This window comes from Hyperolius riggenbachi, chromosome 7 (assembly GCF_040937935.1).
Source record: "Hyperolius riggenbachi isolate aHypRig1 chromosome 7, aHypRig1.pri, whole genome shotgun sequence".
NCBI classification, from domain to species: Eukaryota; Metazoa; Chordata; class Amphibia; order Anura; family Hyperoliidae; genus Hyperolius; species Hyperolius riggenbachi.
Window position 1 is genome coordinate 815,091 of NC_090652.1, and position 19,886 is coordinate 834,976.

The 19,886-nt window shown below is 51.3% G+C and overlaps 1 protein-coding gene across 1 annotated transcript in view; it reads right to left on the reverse strand.

The window, feature by feature from the left end:
- The window catches only part of RHOT2 (ras homolog family member T2), a 166,301-nt gene that overhangs the window by 116,840 nt on the left and 29,575 nt on the right, over positions 1-19,886 (reverse strand). Inside the window, exons 3-5 of the mRNA XM_068243463.1 lie at positions 14,325-14,406; positions 12,441-12,484; positions 7,149-7,202 (exon numbers count right to left, since the gene is read on the reverse strand). Of these exons, the coding sequence (XP_068099564.1) occupies positions 7,149-7,202; positions 12,441-12,484; positions 14,325-14,406 (180 nt within the window). The remainder of the gene's footprint in view (positions 1-7,148; positions 7,203-12,440; positions 12,485-14,324; positions 14,407-19,886) is intronic.

Sequence of the window (19,886 nt, forward strand, 5' to 3'; positions counted from 1 at the left end):
TGTACTTATTGGGAGAACAGGACTGGCAGATATGGGGGGGTGGTGCAGGGAGATCATGTACTTATTGGGAGAACAGGACTGGCAGATGTGGGGGGCGGTGCAGGGAGATCATGTACTTATTGGGAGAACAGGACTGGCAGATATGGCGGGCGGTGCAGGGAGATCATGTACTTATTGGGAGAACAGGACTGGCAGATATGGAGGGCGGTGCAGGGAGATCATGTACTTATTGGGAGAACAGGACTGGCAGATATGGAGGGCGGTGCAGGGAGATCATGTACTTATTGGGAGAACAGGAGTGGCGGATATGGGGGGCGGGTGGCGGTGCAGGGAGATCATGTACTTATTGGGAGAACAGGACTGGCAGATATAGCGGGCGGTGCAGGGAGATCATGTACTTATTGGGATAACAGGACTGGCAGATATGGGGGGCGGTGCAGGGAGATCATGTACTTATTGGGAGAACAGGACTGGCAGATATGGGGGGCGGTGCAGGGAGATCATGTACTTATTGGGAGAACAGGACTGGCAGATATGGAGGGCGGTGCAGGGAGATCATGTACTTATTGGGAGAACAGGACTGGCAGATATGGGAGGCGGTGCAGGGAGATCATGTACTTATTGGGAGAACAGGACTGGCAGATATGGGGGGCGGTGCAGGGAGATCATGTACTTATTGGGAGAACAGGACTGGCAGATATGGGGGGCGGGGGCGGTGCAGGGAGATCATGTACTTATTGGGATAACAGGACTGGCAGATATGGGGGGCGGTGCAGGGAGATCATGTACTTATTGGGAGAACAGGACTGGCAGATATGGGGGGCGGTGCAGGGAGATCATGTACTTATTGGGAGAACAGGACTGGCAGATATGGAGGGCGGTGCAGGGAGATCATGTACTTATTGGGAGAACAGAACTGGCAGATATGGGAGGCGGTGCAGGGAGATCATGTACTTATTGGGAGAACAGGACTGGCAGATATGGGGGGCGGTGCAGGGAGATCATGTACTTATTGGGAGAACAGGACTGGCAGATATGGGGGGCGGTGCAGGGAGATCATGTACTTATTGGGAGAACAGGACTGGCAGATATGGGGGGCGGTGCAGGGAGATCATGTACCTATTGGGAGAACAGGACTGGCAGATATGGGGGGCGGTGCAGGGAGATTGTGTACTTATTGGGAGAACAGGACTGGCGGATATGGGGGGCGGGTGGCGGTGCAGGGAGATCATGTACTTATTGGGAGAACAGGACTGGCAGATATAGGGGGCGGTGCAGGGAGATCGTGTACTTATTAGGAGAACAGGACTGGCAGATATGGGGGGCGGTGCAGGGAGATCATGTACTTATTGGGAGAACAGGACTGGCAGATATGGGGGGCGGTGCAGGGAGATCATGTACTTATTGGGAGAACAGGACTGGCAGATATGGAGGGTGGGGGGCGGTGCAGGGAGCTCATGTACTTATTGGGAGAACAGGACTGGCAGATATGGAGGGCGGTGCAGGGAGATCATGTACTTATTGGGAGAACAGGACTGGCAGATATGGGGGGCGGTGCAGGGAGATCATGTACTTATTGGGAGAACAGGACTGGCAGATATGGGGGGCGGTGCAGGGAGATCATGTACTTATTGGGAGAACAGGACTAGCAGATATGGAGGGCGGGGGGCGGTGCAGGGAGATCATGTACTTATTAGGAGAACAGGACTGGCAGATATGGAGGGCGGGGGGCGGTGCAGGGAGATCATGTACTTATTGGGAGAACAGGACTGGCAGATATGGAGGGCGGGGGGCGGTGCAGGGAGATCATGTACTTATTAGGAGAACAGGACTGGCAGATATGGAGGGCGGGGGGCGGTGCAGGGAGATCATGTACTTATTGGGAGAACAGGACTGGCAGATATGGAGGGCGGGGGGCGGTGCAGGGAGATCATGTACTTATTAGGAGAACAGGACTGGCAGATATGGAGGGCGGGGGGCGGTGCAGGGAGATCATGTACTTATTAGGAGAACAGGACTGGCAGATATGGAGGGCGGGGGGCGGTGCAGGGAGATCATGTACTTATTGGGAGAACAGGACTGGCAGATATGGAGGGCGGGGGGCGGTGCAGGGAGATCATGTACTTATTGGGAGAACAGGACTGGCAGATATGGGGGGCGGGGGCGGTGCAGGGAGATCATGTACTTATTGGGAGAACAGGACTGGCAGATATGGAGGGCGGGGGGCGGTGCAGGGAGATCATGTACTTATTGGGAGAACAGGACTGGCAGATATGGAGGGCGGGGGGCGGTGCAGGGAGATCATGTACTTATTGGGAGAACAGGACTGGCAGATATGGGGGGCGGGGGCGGTGCAGGGAGATCATGTACTTATTGGGAGAACAGGACTGGCAGATATGGGGGGCGGGGGCGGTGCAGGGAGATCATGTACTTATTGGGAGAACAGGACTGGCAGATATGGAGGGCGGGGGGCGGTGCAGGGAGATCATGTACTTATTGGGAGAACAGGACTGGCAGATATGGAGGGCGGGGGGCGGTGCAGGGAGATCATGTACTTATTAGGAGAACAGGACTGGCAGATATGGAGGGCGGGGGGCGGTGCAGGGAGATCATGTACTTATTAGGAGAACAGGACTGGCAGATATGGAGGGCGGGGGGCGGTGCAGGGAGATCATGTACTTATTGGGAGAACAGGACTGGCAGATATGGGGGGCGGTGCAGGGAGATCATGTACTTATTGGGAGAACAGGACTGGCAGATATGGGGGGCGGGGGCGGTGCAGGGAGATCATGTACTTATTGGGAGAACAGGACTGGCAGATATGGGGGGCGGGGGGCGGTGCAGGGAGATCATGTACTTATTGGGAGAACAGGACTGGCAGAAATTCTAGCCAAACACGGAGATGGCGCTTATCAGCAGGAAACTGAGCAACAGATGCCTCAAAGATGGATGAATAATAAAGAATAGTAATAACAACAGACCCCAGGACAGCTTTAGGGACAAGTACACTAAAACCCACCCAGAGACGCTTGTTCTAGAATTGGATACGGGGACTCTGGTTCAGCTGAGCAATACAAGAGCCGGGGTTCCCCTTTATATATTACAGAATACCGTGTCCTGAGATCAGCCGTGCACTGTGGGTGGAGCCAGACATGTATTGTACTATTAGAGGCGGGGTTCCCCTCTATTACAGAATAAGCTCAGCCCCTTGCTGTGTCTCTGAGATCAGCCGTGCACTGTGGGTGGAGCCAGACATGTATTGTACTATTAGAGCCGGGGTTTTCCTTTATGTATTACAGAATAAGCTCAGCCCCTTGCTGTGTCTCTGAGATCAGCCGTGCACTGTGGGTGGAGCCAGACATGTATTGTACTATTAGAGGCGGGGTTCCCCTCTATTACAGAATAAGCTCAGCCCCTTGCTGTGTCTCTGAGATCAGCCATGCACTGTGGGTGGAGCCAGACATGTAGTGTACTATTAGAGGCGGGGTTTTCCTTTATGTATTACAGAATAAGCTCAGCCCCTTGCCGTGTCCTGAGATCAGCCGTGCACTGTGGGTGGAGCCAGACATGTATTGTACTATTAGAGGCGGGGTTTTCCTTTATGTATTACAGAATAAGCTCAGCCCCTTGCTGTGTCTCTGAGATCAGCCGTGCACTGTGGGTGGAGCCAGACATGTATTGTACTATTAGAGGCGGGGTTCCCCTCTATGTATTACAGAATAAGCTCAGCCCCTTGCCGTGTCCTGAGATCAGCCGTGCACTGTGGGTGGAGCCAGACATGTATTGTACTATTAGAGGCGGGGTTTTCCTTTATGTATTACAGAATAAGCTCAGCCCCTTGCTGTGTCTCTGAGATCAGCCGTGCACTGTGGGTGGAGCCAGACATGTATTGTACTATAAGAGGCGGGGTTTCCTTTATGTATTACAGAATAAGCTCAGCCCCTTGCTGTGTCTCTGAGATCAGCCGTGCACTGTGGGTGGAGCCAGACATGTATTGTACTATTAGAGGCGGGGTTCCCCTTTATGTATTACAGAATAAGCTCAGCCCCTTGCCGTGTCCTGAGATCAGCCATGCACTGTGGGTGGAGCCAGACATGTATTGTACTATTAGAGGCGGGGGTCCACTCTCTGTATTACAGAATAAGCTCAGCCCCTTGCTGTGTATCTGAGATCAGCCGTGCACTGTGGGTGGAGCCAGACATGTATTGTACTATTAGAGGCGGGGTTCCCCTCTATCTATTACAGAATAAGCTCAGCCCCTTGCTGTGTCTCTGAGATCAGCCGTGCACTGTGGGTGGAGCCAGACATGTATTGTACTATTAGAGGCGGGGTTCCCCTCTATCTATTACAGAATAAGCTCAGCCCCTTGCTGTGTCTCTGAGATCAGCTGTGCACTGTGGGTGGAGCCAGACATGTATTGTACTATTAGAGGCGGGGTTTTCCTTTATGTATTACAGAATAAGCTCAGCCCCTTGCCGTGTCCTGAGATCAGCCGTGCACTGTGGGTGGAGCCAGACATGTATTGTACTATTAGAGGCGGGGTTTTCCTTTATGTATTACAGAATAAGCTCAGCCCCTTGCTGTGTCTCTGAGATCAGCCGTGCACTGTGGGTGGAGCCAGACATGTATTGTACTATTAGAGGCGGGGTTCCCCTCTATCTATTACAGAATAAGCTCAGCCCCTTGCTGTGTCTCTGAGATCAGCCGTGCACTGTGGGTGGAGCCAGACATGTATTGTACTATAAGAGGCGGGGTTTTCCTTTATGTATTACAGAATAAGCTCAGCCCCTTGCCGTGTCCTGAGATCAGCCGTGCACTGTGGGTGGAGCCAGACATGTATTGTACTATTAGAGGCGGGGTTCCCCTCTATTACAGAATAAGCTCAGCCCCTTGCTGTGTCTCTGAGATCAGCCGTGCACTGTGGGTGGAGCCAGACATGTATTGTACTATTAGAGGCGGGGTTTTCCTTTATGTATTACAGAATAAGCTCAGCCCCTTGCCGTGTCCTGAGATCAGCCGTGCACTGTGGGTGGAGCCAGACATGTATTGTACTATTAGAGGCGGGGTTCCCCTCTATGTATTACAGAATAAGCTCAGTCCCTTGCCGTGTCCTGAGATCAGCCGTGCACTTTGGGTGGAGCCAGACATGTATTGTACTATTAGAGGCGGGGTTCCCCTCTATCTATTACAGAATAAGCTCAGCCCCTTGCTGTGTCTCTGAGATCAGCCGTGCACTGTGGGTGGAGCCAGACATGTATTGTACTATTAGAGGCAGGGTTTTCCTTTATCTATTACAGAATAAGCTCAGCCCCTTGCCGTGTCCTGAGATCAGCCGTGCACTGTGGGTGGAGCCAGACATGTATTGTACTATTAGAGGCGGGGTTTTCCTTTATGTATTACAGAATAAGCTCAGCCCCTTGCCGTGTCCTGAGATCAGCCGTGCACTGTGGGTGGAGCCAGACATGTATTGTACTATTAGAGGCTGGGTTTTCCTTTATGTATTACAGAATAAGCTCAGCCCCTTGCTGTGTCTCTGAGATCAGCCGTGCACTGTGGGTGGAGCCAGACATGTATTGTACTATTAGAGGCGGGGTTCCCCTCTATTACAGAATAAGCTCAGCCCCTTGCTGTGTCTCTGAGATCAGCTGTGCACTGTGGGTGGAGCCAGACATGTATTGTACTATAAGAGGCGGGGTTTTCCTTTATGTATTACAGAATAAGCTCAGCCCCTTGCCGTGTCCTGAGATCAGCCGTGCACTGTGGGTGGAGCCAGACATGTATTGTACTATTAGAGGCGGGGTTCCCCTCTATGTATTACAGAATAAGCTCAGCCCCTTGCCGTGTCCTGAGATCAGCCGTGCACTGTGGGTGGAGCCAGACATGTATTGTACTATTAGAGGCGGGGTTTTCCTTTATCTATTACAGAATAAGCTCAGCCCCTTGCCGTGTCCTGAGATCAGCCGTGCACTGTGGGTGGAGCCAGACATGTATTGTACTATTAGAGGCGGGGTTCCCCTCTATCTATTACAGAATAAGCTCAGCCCCTTGCTGTGTCTCTGAGATCAGCCGTGCACTGTGGGTGGAGCCAGACATGTATTGTACTATTAGAGGCAGGGTTTTCCTTTATCTATTACAGAATAAGCTCAGCCCCTTGCCGTGTCCTGAGATCAGCCGTGCACTGTGGGTGGAGCCAGACATGTATTGTACTATTAGAGGCGGGGTTTTCCTTTATGTATTACAGAATAAGCTCAGCCCCTTGCTGTGTCTCTGAGATCAGCCGTGCACTGTGGGTGGAGCCAGACATGTATTGTACTATTAGAGGCGGGGTTCCCCTCTATCTATTACAGAATAAGCTCAGCCCCTTGCTGTGTCTCTGAGATCAGCCGTGCACTGTGGGTGGAGCCAGACATGTATTGTACTATTAGAGGCGGGGTTCCCCTTTATGTATTACAGAATAAGCTCAGCCCCTTGCCCTGCTGAGAAATTGTCTGAAGTCCTTCTCTGTTTTCCTGCACATCAAGCGTAAAAACCTGAGTTATTATCAATGCCTAAGAGCTTGTGAAACAAGTTATGGAACACCGTCCCGTGTTCTGAAAGTAAATGCAAGGCAAAATCCCTTTATCTGACCGAGGAAACACAGCGGATAACATCTCAGTGCTGAAAAGGTCACATAAGATAATAGACTCGTATCTATGTCTCATTCACCATTAGCACTACACGTACAATGCAGCATCTCAGACGTTTATTAACACTTTGATGCATGGAAGGAACTTTGTGTAACCATCTTATAAATGATCTCCCTGATTTATTACCCCGGTAGTGTCAGTTATGACCCGGGTATTTCTCCCAGTGAATGACCCCGACACAGACGTGTTGGGGTCTTCCTTCTCTCTGGACTAAAGATCACCTGACTTTCTATAACACACAACCGCTGTCATGCAAAATGAGGCTTATGGATAGGCTGAAGTGAGGATTTTCACCTGAGATGATGGTGACAATTATCCAGTTGTAGTGAGGACAGTCTGGGGTGTGAGTTCAGTGAATGTACTATTATGAAGAAGCTGTGTATATGAAAGCAATGACCCCCGGTGATCAGTAAGCAGACCACATGAGGGCGGTATAAGCGAGTAGGGGTAATAAAGCGTCACCTTCTCGATGGTCTCCAGGTCTGTGACATCATAGACAACGCACACAACATTCGCCTGCAGAGAGAAGAGAACATGCAGTCACATTTACAGAACCGGGCTTCACTTTAACCACTTCACCACTGATGGCTTTTCCCCTTATGGACCAGAGCAATTTTCATCTGTCAGCGCTCCTCCCTTGCTTTTGCCAATAACTTTATCACTACTTATCACACCAAAATGATCTAGATCTTGTTTTTACCACCACCAATTAGGCTTTCTTTGGTTAATTCTTTTTGCTAAGAATTATTTTATCCAAATTGCATTTTAACAGGAATAATACAAAAAAAATGGAAGCAAAAAATATTTATTTCTCAGTTTTAAGTCATTATACTTTTAAAATAAAACATGCTACCATAATGAAAACCCACACATTGTATTTGCACATTTGTCCCAGTTATTATACCATTTAAATTATAAATTACGTCCCTATCACAATGTATGATGCCAATATATTATTTGGAAATATAGGTGTAATTTTTCTGATTTTGTTTTTTTTTTGTGTCTGGTCCATAATTACATACCGTTATGAAGTAAAATAACAGTAATATACCCATTATAAAATACATATTAAAAAAGCTAAGTCCCTAAGGCAAGTGTTTTGCGCGCGCGCGTGCGTGTGTTTTGAGGTGCTTTGGAAGTGGAAGGGATTAATGTTTAACCTCCTTGGCGGTATGAAAAATACCGCCAGGAGGGAGCGCAGCAGTTTTTTTTTTAATTTTTTTTTTTTTATCATGTAGCGAGCCGAGGGCTCGCTACATGATAGCCGCTGCTGAGCGGCATCCCCCCGCCCGCTTCGATCGCCTTCGGCGATCTCCGATCAGGAAATCCCGTTCATAGAACGGGATTTCCTGGAGGGCTTCCCCCGTCGCCATGGCGACGGGGCGGGAGGACGTCACCGACGTCACTGACGTCGGGACGTCATTGGGAGTCCCGGGCCACCCCTCGGCGCTGCCTGGCACTGATTGGCCAGGCAGCGCTGGGGTCTGGAGGGGGGGGGGGGGCCCGCGCCGCAGCAGATAGCGGCGATCGGGCAGGGGCCGGCGGCGATCAGAGTGCTGGCGCAGCTAGCAAAGTGCTAGCTGCGTCCAGCAAAGCAAAAATTATGAAAATCGGCCCAGCAGGGCCTGAGCGGCACCCTCCGGCGGCTTACCCCGTGTCACACACGGGGTTACCGCCAAGGAGGTTAAAGGGAACCTTAACTGGCGAGGAAAAATAAATTCACTTACCTGGGGGCTTTCCCAAGCCTCCTGCAGCCGTCCGGTGCCCGCGCCGGTCCTTCGGTGCCCTCCGGTCTCCCTCCGCCGCTAAGTTTCGTTTTCGGACGACTGCCAGTCGTCCTCGGGCCACTTCCGCATTCCTAGTCGTAAACTGCAGTAAAGCGCGTCCGCATGACGCGTTTGGCGTCATGCACATGACACGTTTGGCGTCATGCGGACGCGCTTTACTGCAGTTTACGACGAGGAATGCGGAAGAGGCCCGAGGACGACTGGCAGTCGTCCGAAAACGAAACTTAGCGGCGGAGGGAGACCGGAGCGCACCGAAGGACCGGCGCGGGCACCGGACGGCTGCAGGAGGCTTGGGAAAGCCCCCAGGTAAGTGATTTTTTTTTTCCCCGCCGCTTAAGGTTCCCTTTAAGTACAAATGTATTAATGTTTAATTACAAATGTATGGTGTGTGTGTGTACTTTTACCACTAGATGGTGCTACGAACACTATACTGGTTTTTCTACATTTTACAATCCTCTTGCTACTTCCTGTATTATTAATGGTCATGGCCCCTGATTGAAGTCATGTCCATTCATTGCAGGCATTGGGAATGGTCAAGGGTCTGAGGATATACAGTGTTGTGAAAAACTATTTGCCCCCTTCCTGATTTCTTATTCTTTTGCATGTTTGTCACACTTAAATGTTTCTGCTCATCAAAAACCGTTAACTATTAGTCAAAGATAACATAATTGAACACAAAATGCAGTTTTAAATGATGGTTTTTATTATTTAGTGAGAAAAAAAACTCCAAATCTACATGGCCCTGTGTCAAAAAGTGATTGCCCCCCTTGTTAAAAAATAACTTAACTGTGGTTTATCACACCTGAGTTTAATTTCTGAAGTCACCCCCAGGCCTGATTACTGCCACACCTGTTTCAATCAAGAAATCACTTAAATAGGAGCTATCTGACAGAGAAGTAGACCAAAAGCACCTCAAAAGCTAGACATCATGCCAAGATCCAAAGGAATTCAGGAACAAATGAGAACAAAAGTACTGTAATTGAGATCTATCAGTCTGGTAAAGGTTATAAAGCCATTTCTAAAGCTTTGGGACTCCAGCGAACCACAGTGAGAGCCATTATCCACAAATGGCAAAAACATGGAGCAGTGATGAACCTTCCCAGGAGTGGCCGGCCGACCAAAATTACCCCAAGAGCGCAGAGAAAACTCATCTGAGAGGCCACAAAAGACCCCAGGACAACATCTAAAGAACTGCAGGCCTCACTTGCCTCAATTAAGGTCAGTGTTCACGACTCCACCATAAGAAAGAGACTGGGCAAAAATGGCCTGCATGGCAGATATCCAAGGCGCAAACCACTTTTAAGCAAAAAGAACATTAAGACTCGTCTCAATTTTGCTAAAAATACATCTCGATGATTGCCAAGACTTTTGGGAAAATACCTTGTGGACCGACGAGACAAAAGTTGAACTTTTTGGAAGGTGCGTGTCCCGTTACATCTGGCGTAGAAATAACACAGCATTTCAGCAAAAGAACATCATACCAACAGTAAAATATGGTGGTGGTAGTGTGATGGTCTGGGGTTGTTTTGCTGCTTCAGGACCTGGAAGGCTTGCTGTGATAGATGGAACCATGAATTCTACTGTCTACCAAAAAATCCTGAAGGAGAATGTCCGGCCATCTGTTCGTCAACTCAAGCTGAAGCGTTCTTGGGTGCTGCAGCAGGACAATGACCCAAAACACACCAGCAAATCCACCTCTGAATGGCTGAAGAAAAACAAAATGAAGACTTTGGAGTGGCCTAGTCAAAGTCCTGACCTGAATCCTATTGAGATGTTGTGGCATGACCTTAAAAAGGCGGTTCATGCTAGAAAACCCTCAAATAAAGCTGAATTACAACAATTCTGCAAAGATGAGTGGGCCAAAATTCCTCCAGAGCGCTGTAAAAGACTCGTTGCAAGTTATCGCAAACGCTTGATTGCAGTTATTGCTGCTAAGGGTGGCCCAACCAGTTATTAGGTTCAGGTGGCAATTTCTTTTTCACACAGGGCCATGTAGGTTTTGAGTTATTTTTCTGACTAAATAATAAAAACCATCATTTAAAACTGCATTTAGTGTTCAATTATGTTATCTTTGACTAATAGTTAATGGTTTTTGATGAGCAGAAACATTTAAGTGTGACAAACATGCAAAAGAATAAGAAATCAGGAAGGGGGCAAATAGTTTTTCACACCACTGTATGTGATGATGATGATATGTACGGTGATATGCAGAACATAGCAGCCATATTGTATCGCATGGAGGCCATAGGTTTCATTTTTCTGCCTGTGTCATATGTGTCATTCTGCTCAAAGCCAGCTGGCTTCAGGGTAATTGGACGGGCTCATGGAGTTCCTTATGTAAATGTAAATTACCTCTGCATTCATTGTCCAGCAGGGGAAGCTATCATTGTCTGCTTCTAATTAGGAAACACTTAAGAGCAGGGAATGCTAAATGGATTTGCTAGCCTCTGGCAAGGAGATGGCTAATTAGTGAATAGCCAGTCAGATCCTTACCTTTGATCTGCTAGGATACAGTCACCAATGTGTTTGTCACCTATAACCTGGAATAGGGAAGTCTTTTGATGTGTGTGCTAGAATACAATTTTTTACCTGTGGAAATTGGAGCTATGGAAGTGTTTTGAAATCTCGGAAAGATCAAAACTAACACAAGGAAAGCTTTGAAGTTTGCATATCACAGAAAGGATATGACCAGCTAGCTCAGATGTGACGAGGGGCTCGGCAGACCGTGATGTCACAATCTGGGAAATTGCGTTAGTTTTGGGGACGGAACATTAAATGCCCCAGGCCACCACGCGTACTATATAACTCAGCCTGGGACAGTCACAGATCATCTTCTCTTGGAGGTAGCGCATAGCTAGGGAGGATCCCGAGCGAATCGGAAACTGCGTTCTCCCGCCAACCACGTTCTAAACCTATGCTGGTAACTTTTTTTTTATTTCCTCTTTATTTTTGCAACTTGTCGTGTGTATATTATAGTAACTTGTATCTTTGTAACTAACTTTTACTGTTTTTGTAAATCTTTTGTATATATTATTTTCGGCATTGTTCCACTTTTTTTCTGGAATATTAAATCGTTATTTAATAAGTTTGACTTCTGCTGTACTAAACTAACACTCATAGCCTAGAAGAGACTGAAGTGTAACTCGCATTACAAAGTCAGTGCCTGATTGTGCCGTGCTACTGTATGATTGTACTGTGTGTGTGTGTGTGTGTGCGTGGCGTTCCCGTATTTGGAATAAAGCGCAAAGCTGACCCGAATACGAAAACGCAGATGCCATGCAGATCACTCAACAGCAGAGTGGAAGTGTCTAGCGGGAGCTAGTGGTGGCAGTGAGAAGTGTTTGAGGGGTCACAGCCTTGTGGTAGCTCGACTAAGGCTGCTTCCCCTCTCGATCTGGTCAAAGTTGCAGTCGGGAACAGTATCTGCAGGTGTGCCGCGGGGCCGGTTCTTGACAAAGGGTATGCTTGTTCCCCTTCACCAATCAGAGATCTCCGAGACTCGACGGGTACGAGCGGCTGGCGGGCACTCATGTGCACAGGGGCGACAGGAGCACGCGACACATTAAAAACGTCCTGGAGCCGTTAAGAGGCTCCAGCAGGATGATTTAATACAGCGCTTGCCGCTAAGAGTTAAAGGAGAGCTCTGCACCACTGAAGAGTTCTCAGTCTCTATTCATTTACAACATTGTGGATTATTTGTACAGCATGTGGTGGGATCTTTATCTATAAGACATCACGGCTAATGTGACAAACACCGGCCGATCCCGTCATACTCTACCACAGCTGCCATACAGGTCTCATCCGCTAGAGGCTTCTGGAAGCCAATCCACTGCAAGCAATGTAAAGGTTTAAGATTGGTGGTGTGCCCATTATTGTGCCATAACTGCCTTTACCTTATCTCTGGGCGTACATGTGCCCCGCAACATCATCCGCATGCTTATTACCCTGTAACCATGGAGACACTCACCTTCCCAATCTCCTCCCTCAACTCCTCCGGCATCTGCTCCATTTCTGCAGACAGAGATACAACATATTTAGCAATGAGACATGAACAGAACCAGATCAATCGCAATGCTTCTCCAATATCTCTATCCCAGAGCCTCCCCTCTCCGCCCCCAGCGATGCTCCGCCCACAGTAATAACACGCTGCCCAGTAATAACGCGCTCAGGAGAGATATTAGGTACATGTCACTGACACAGATCCTGCCTTATACCTGACTCCTCCTCTCTCCGCCCCCAGTGATGCTCCGCCCCCAGTAATAACACGCTCAGGAGAGATATCAGGTACATGTCACTGACACAGATCCTGCCTTATACCTGACTCCTCCCCCTCTCCGCTCCAGTGATGCTCCGCCCCTAGTAATAACGCGCTCAGGAGAGATATTAGGTATATGTCACTGACACAGATCCTACCTTTTACCTGACTCCTCCTCTCTCCGCCCCCAGCGATGCTCCGCCCCCAGTAATAACACGCTAAAGAGAGATATCAGGTACATGTCACTGACACAGATCCTACCTTATACCTGACTCCTCCTCTCTCCGCCCCCAGCGATGCTCCGCCCCCAGTAATAACGCGCTCAGGAGAGATATTAGGTACAGGTCACTGACACAGATCCTGCCTTATACCTGACTCCTCCTCTCTCCGCCCCCAGTAATAACGCGCTCAGGAGAGATATTAGGTACATGTCACTGACACAGATCCTACCTTATACCTGACTCCTCCCCTCTCCGCCCCCAGCGATGCTCCGCCCACAGTAATAACATGCTCAGGAGAGATATTAGGTACATGTCACTGACACAGATCCTGCCTTATATCTGACTCTTCCTCTCACCGCCCCAGCGATGCTCCGCCCCCAGTAATAACACGCTCAGGAGAGATATTAGGTACATGTCACTGACACAGATCCTGCCTTATATCTGACTCCTCCTCTCCGCACTCAGTGATGCTCCGCCACCAGTAATAAGGCGCTCAGGAGAGATATCAGGTACATGTCACTGACACAGACCCTGCCTTATATCTGACTCCTCCTCTCACCGCCCCAGCGATGCTCCGCCCCCAGTAATAAACACGCTCAGGAGAGATATTAGGTACATGTTACTGACACAGATCCTGCCTTATACCTGACTCCTCCTCTCTCCGCCCCCAGTGATGCTCCGCCCCCAGTAATAACGCGCTCAGGAGAGATATTAGGTACATGTCACTGACACAGATCCTGCCTTATACCTGACTCCTCCTCTCTCCGCCCCCAGTGATGCCCCGCCCCCAGTAATAACACGCTCAGGAGAGATATCAGGTACATGTTACTGACACAGATCCTGCCTTATATCTGACTCCACCTCTCCGCACTCAGTGATGCTCCGCCCCCAGTAATAACACGCTCAGGAGAGATATCAGGTACATGTCACTGACACAGATCCTGCCTTATACCTGACTCCTCCTCTCTCCGCCCCCAGTAATAACACGCTCAGGAGAGATATCAGGTACATGTCACTGACACAGATCCTGCCTTACACCTGACTCCTCCTCTCTCCGCCCCCAGTGATGCTCCGCCCCCAGTAATAACACGCTCAGGAGAGATATCAGGTACATGTTACTGACACAGATCCTGCCTTATATCTGACTCCTCCTCTCCGCACTCAGTGATGCTCCGCCACCAGTAATAACACGCTCAGGAGAGATATCAGGTACATTACTGACACAGATCCTGCCTTATACCTGACTCCTCCTCTCCGCACTCAGTGATGCTCCGCCCCCAGTAATAACACACAGGAATAATGTAAACACCCTCAGGAGAGATATCAGGTACAATTTGCCCAGCGCTGATGTAGAGCGGACTCTCTGCAACGTTACCTGAGGAGTCCACAATGTGTGTGGGGACTCTTTCGGGGGTGACGTCGGCTGGAATGGTGATCTCTTCTGCTCTGGCCGGAACCTGGAATGATAAAAATGACAAATTACACACCTCAGCGTCTTCCTGTCTGACAATGAGACTGAGTGTAACATCATATTCCTCTGTGATTAGCTTACAGGGACTGGGAGGAGGAGGAGAGGAGAACGCACAGAGGTATGTGGATCCAGCATGGACACGCCTCTGTGATTAGCTTACAGGGACTGGGGGGAGGAGGAGAGGAAAACACACAGAGGTATGTGGGGGAGGAGGAGAGGAGAACACACAGAGGTATGTGGATCCAGCATGGACACGCCTCTGTGATTAGCTTACAGGGACTGGGGGGAGGAGGAGAGGAAAACACACAGAGGTATGTGGGGGAGGAGGAGAGGAAAACGCACAGAGGTATGTGGATCCAGCATGGACACACCTCTGTGATTAGCTTACAGGGACTGGGAGGAGGAGGAGAGGAGAACGCACAGAGGTATGTGGATCCAGCATGGACACACCTCTGTGATTAGCTTACAGGGACTGGGGGGAGAAGAGGAGAACGCACAGAGGTATGTGGCTCCAGCATGGACACACCTCTGTGATTAGCTTACAGGGACTGGGGGGAGGAGGAGAGGAGAACGCACAGAGGTATGTGGCTCCAGCATGGACACGTCTCTGTGATTAGCTTACAGGGACTGGGGGGAGGAGGAGAGGAGAACGCACAGAGGTATGTGGCTCCAGCATGGACACGCCTCTGTGATTAGCTTACAGGGACTGGGGGGAGGAGAGGAAAACGCACAGAGGTATGTGGATCCAGCATGGACACGCCTCTGTGATTAGCTTACAGGGACTGGGGGGAGGAGAGGAGAACGCACAGAGGTATGTGGATCCAGCATGGTCACGCCTCTGTGATTAGCTTACAGGGACTGGGGGGAGGAGGAGAGGAGAACGCACAGAGGTATGTGGATCCAGCATGGACACGCCTCTGTGATTAGCTTACAGGGACTGGGGGGGGGGAGGAGAGGAGAACGCACAGAGGTATGTGGATCCAGCATGGACACACCTCTGTGATCAGCTTACAGGGACTGGGGGGAGGAGAGGAGAACGCACAGAGGTATGTGGCTCCAGCATGGACATGCCTCTGTGATTAGCTTACAGGGACTGGCGGGAGGAGGAGAGGAAAACGCACAGAGGTATGTGGCTCCAGCATGGACACACCTCTGTGATTAGCTTACAGGGACTGGGGGGAGGAGGAGAGAACGCACAGAGGTATGTGGCTCCAGCATGGACACGCCTCTGTGATTAGCTTACAGGGACTGGGGGGAGGAGGAGAGGAGAACGCACAGAGGTATGTGGCCCCAGCATGGACACGCCTCTGTGATTAGCTTACAGGGACTGGGGGGGGGGGGGGGGGGGGGAGGAGAACGCACAGAGGTATGTGGATCCAGCATGGTCACACCTCTGTGATTAGCTTACAGAGACTGGGGGGGGGTGGGGGGGGGGGGGGGGTGGGGAGGAGAACGCACAGAGGTATGTGGCTCCAGCATGGACACGCCTCTGTGATTAGCTTACAGGGACTGGGGGGAGGAGAGGAGAACGCACAGAGGTCTGTGGATCCAGCATGGACACACCTCTGTGATTAGCTTACAGGGACTGGGGGGGGGTGGGGGGGGGGGGGGGGGTGGGGAGGAGAACGCACAGAGGTATGTGGCTCCAGCATGGACACGCCTCTGTGATTAGCTTACAGGGACTGGGGGGAGGAGAGGAGAACGCACAGAGGTCTGTGGATCCAGCATGGACACACCTCTGTGATTAGCTTACAGGGACTGGGGGGAGGAGAGGAGAACGCACAGAGGTATGTGGGGGAGGAGGAGAGGAGAACACACAGAGGTATGTGGCTCCAGCATGGACACACCTCTGTGATTAGCTTACAGGGACTGGGAGGAGGAGGAGAGGAGAACGCACAGAGGTATGTGGATCCAGCATGGACACGCCTCTGTGATTACCTTACAGGGACTGGGGGGGGGGGGGGGGGGAGGAGAACGCACAGAGGTATGTGGATCCAGCATGGTCACACCTCTGTGATTAGCTTACAGGGACTGGGGGGAGGAGGAGAGGAAAACGCACAGAGGTATGTGGATCCAGCATGGACACACCTCTGTAATTAGCTTACAGGGACTGGGGGTGGGGGGGGGGGGGGGGGGGAGGAAAACGCACAGAGGTATGTGGCTCCAGCATTGACACACCTCTGTGATTAGCTTACAGGGACTGGGGGGAGGAGGAGAGGAGAACGCACAGAGGTATGTGGATCCAGCATGGACACGCCTCTGTGATTAGCTTACAGGGACTGGGGGGAGGAGGAGAGGAGAACGCACAGAGGTATGTGGATCCAGCATGGACACGCCTCTGTGATTAGCTTACAGGGACTGGGGGGAGGAGAGGAGAACGCACAGAGGTATGTGGATACAGCATGGACACGCCTCTGTGATTAGCTTACAGGGACTGGGAGGAGGAGGAGAGGAGAACGCACAGAGGTATGTGGCTCCAGCATGGTCACACCTCTGTGATTAGCTTACAGGGACTGAAGGGAGGAGAGGAAAACGCACAGAGGTATGTGGATCCAGCATGGACACGCCTCTGTGATTAGCTTACAAGGACTGGGGGGGGGGGGGGGAGGAGAACGCACAGAGGTATGTGGATCCAGCATGGTCACACCTCTGTGATTAGCTTACAGGGACTGGGGGGAGGAGAGGAAAACGCACAGAGGTATGTGGCTCCAGCATGGACACACCTCTGTGATTAGCTTACAGGGACTGGGGGGGGGGGAGGAGAACGCACAGAGGTATGTGGATCCAGCATGGTCACACCTCTGTGATTAGCTTACAGGGACTGGGGGGAGGAGAGGAAAACGCACAGAGGTATGTGGATCCAGCATGGTCACACCTCTGTGATTAGCTTACAGGGACTGGGGGGAGGAGGAGAGGAGAACGCACAGAGGTATGTGGCTCCAGCATGGTCACACCTCTGTGATTAGCTTACAGGGACTGGGGGGAGGAGAGGAGAACGCACAGAGGTATGTGGCTCCAGCATGGACACACCTCTGTGATAAGCTTACAGGGACTGGGGGGAGGAGAGGAGAACGCACAGAGGTATGTGGCTCCAGCATGGACACACCTCTGTGATTAGCTTACAGGGACTGGCGGGAGGAGGAGAGGAAAACGCACAGAGGTATGTGGATCCAGCATGGACACACCTCTGTGATTAGCTTACAGGGACTGGGGGGAGGAGGAGAGGAGAACGCACAGAGGTCTGTGGATCCAGCATGGACACGCCTCTGTGATTAGCTTACAGGGACTGGGGGGAGGAGGAGAGGAGACCGCACAGAGGTATGTGGATACAGCATTGACACGCCTCTGTGATTAGCTTACAGGGACTGGGAGGGAGGGGGGGGGGAGAGAGGAGAACGCACAGAGGTATGTGGCTCCAGCATGGACACACCTCTGTGATTAGCTTACGGGGACTGGGGGGAGGAGGAGAGGAAAACGCACAGAGGTATGTGGATCCAGCATGGACACGCCTCTGTGATTAGCTTACAGGGACTGGGGGGAGGAGGAGAGGAGAACGCACAGAGGTATGTGGATACAGCATTGACACGCCTCTGTGATTAGCTTACAGGGACTGGGAGGGGGGGGGGGAGGAGAGGAGAACGCACAGAGGTATGTGGATCCAGCATGGACACACCTCTGTGATTAGCTTACAGGGAATGGGGGGAGGAGAGGAGAACGCACAGAGGTATGTGGATCCAGCATGGTCACACCTCTGTGATTAGCTTACAGGGACTGGGGGGAGGAGGAGAGGAGAACGCACAGAGGTATGTGGCTCCAGCATGGACACACCTCTGTGATTAGCTTACAGGGACTGGGGGGAGGAGGAGAGAACGCACAGAGGTATGTGGCTCCAGCATGGACACACCTCTGTGATTAGCTTACAGGGACTGGGGGGAGGAGAGGAGAACGCACAGAGGTCTGTGGATCCAGCATGGACACACCTCTGTGATTAGCTTACAGGGACTGGGGGGAGGAGAGGAGAACGCACAGAGGTCTGTGGATCCAGCATGGACACGCCTCTGTGATTAGCTTACAGGGATTGGGGGGAGGAGAGGAGAACGCACAGAGGTATGTGGCTCCAGCATGGACACACCTCTGTGATTAGCTTACAGGGACTGGGGGGAGGAGGAGAGGAGAACGCACAGAGGTATGTGGCTCCAGCATGGTCACACCTCTGTGATTAGCTTACAGGGACTGGGGGGAGGAGAGGAGAACGCACAGAGGTATGTGGCTCCAGCATGGACACACCTCTGTGATTAGCTTACAGGGACTGGGGGGAGGAGGAGAGGAGAACGCACAGAGGTATGTGGCTCCAGCATGGTCACACCTCTGTGATTAGCTTACAGGGACTGGGGGGAGGAGAGGAGAACGCACAGAGGTATGTGGATCCAGCATGGACACACCTCTGTGATTAGCTTACAGGGACTGGGGGGAGGAGGAGAGGAGAACGCACAGAGGTCTGTGGATCCAGCATGGACACGCCTCTGTGATTAGCTTACAGGGACTGGGGGGAGGAGGAGAGGAGAACGCACAGAGGTATGTAGATACAGCATTGACACGCCTCTGTGATTAGCTTACAGGGACTGGGAGGGGGGGGGGGGGGGAGGAGAACGCACAGAGGTATGTGGATCCAGCATGGACACGCCTCTGTGATTAGCTTACAGGGACTGGGGGGAGGAGGAGAGGAAAACGCACAGAGGTATGTGGATCCAGCATGGACACGCCTCTGTGATTAGCTTACAGGGACTGGGGGGAGGAGGAGAGAACGCACAGAGGTATGTGGATCCAGCATGGTCACACCTCTGTGATTAGCTTACAAGGACTGGGGGTAGGAGAGGAGAACGCACAGAGGTATGTGGATCCAGCATGGACACACCTCTGTGATAAGCTTACAGGGACTGGGGGGAGGAGAGGAGAACGCACAGAGGTATGTGGCTCCAGCATGGACACACCTCTGTGATTAGCTTACAGGGACTGGGGGTAGGAGAGGAGAACGCACAGAGGTATGTGGATCCAGCATGGACACACCTCTGTGATAAGCTTACAGGGACTGGGGGGAGGAGAGGAGAACGCACAGAGGTATGTGGATCCAGCATGGACACACCTCTGTGATAAGCTTACAGGGACTGGGGGGAGGAGAGGAGAACGCACAGAGGTATGTGGATCCAGCATGGACACACCTCTGTGATTAGCTTACAGGGAATAGGGGGAGGAGGAGAGGAGAACTCACAGAGGTATGTGGGGGAGGAGGAGAGGAAAACGCACAGAGGTATGTGGATCCAGCATGGTCACACCTCTGTGATTAGCTTACAGGGACTGGGGGGAGGAGGAGAGGAAAACGCACAGAGGTATGTGGATCCAGCATGGTCACACCTCTGTGATTAGCTTACAGGGAATGGGGGGAGGAGAGGAGAACGCACAGAGGTA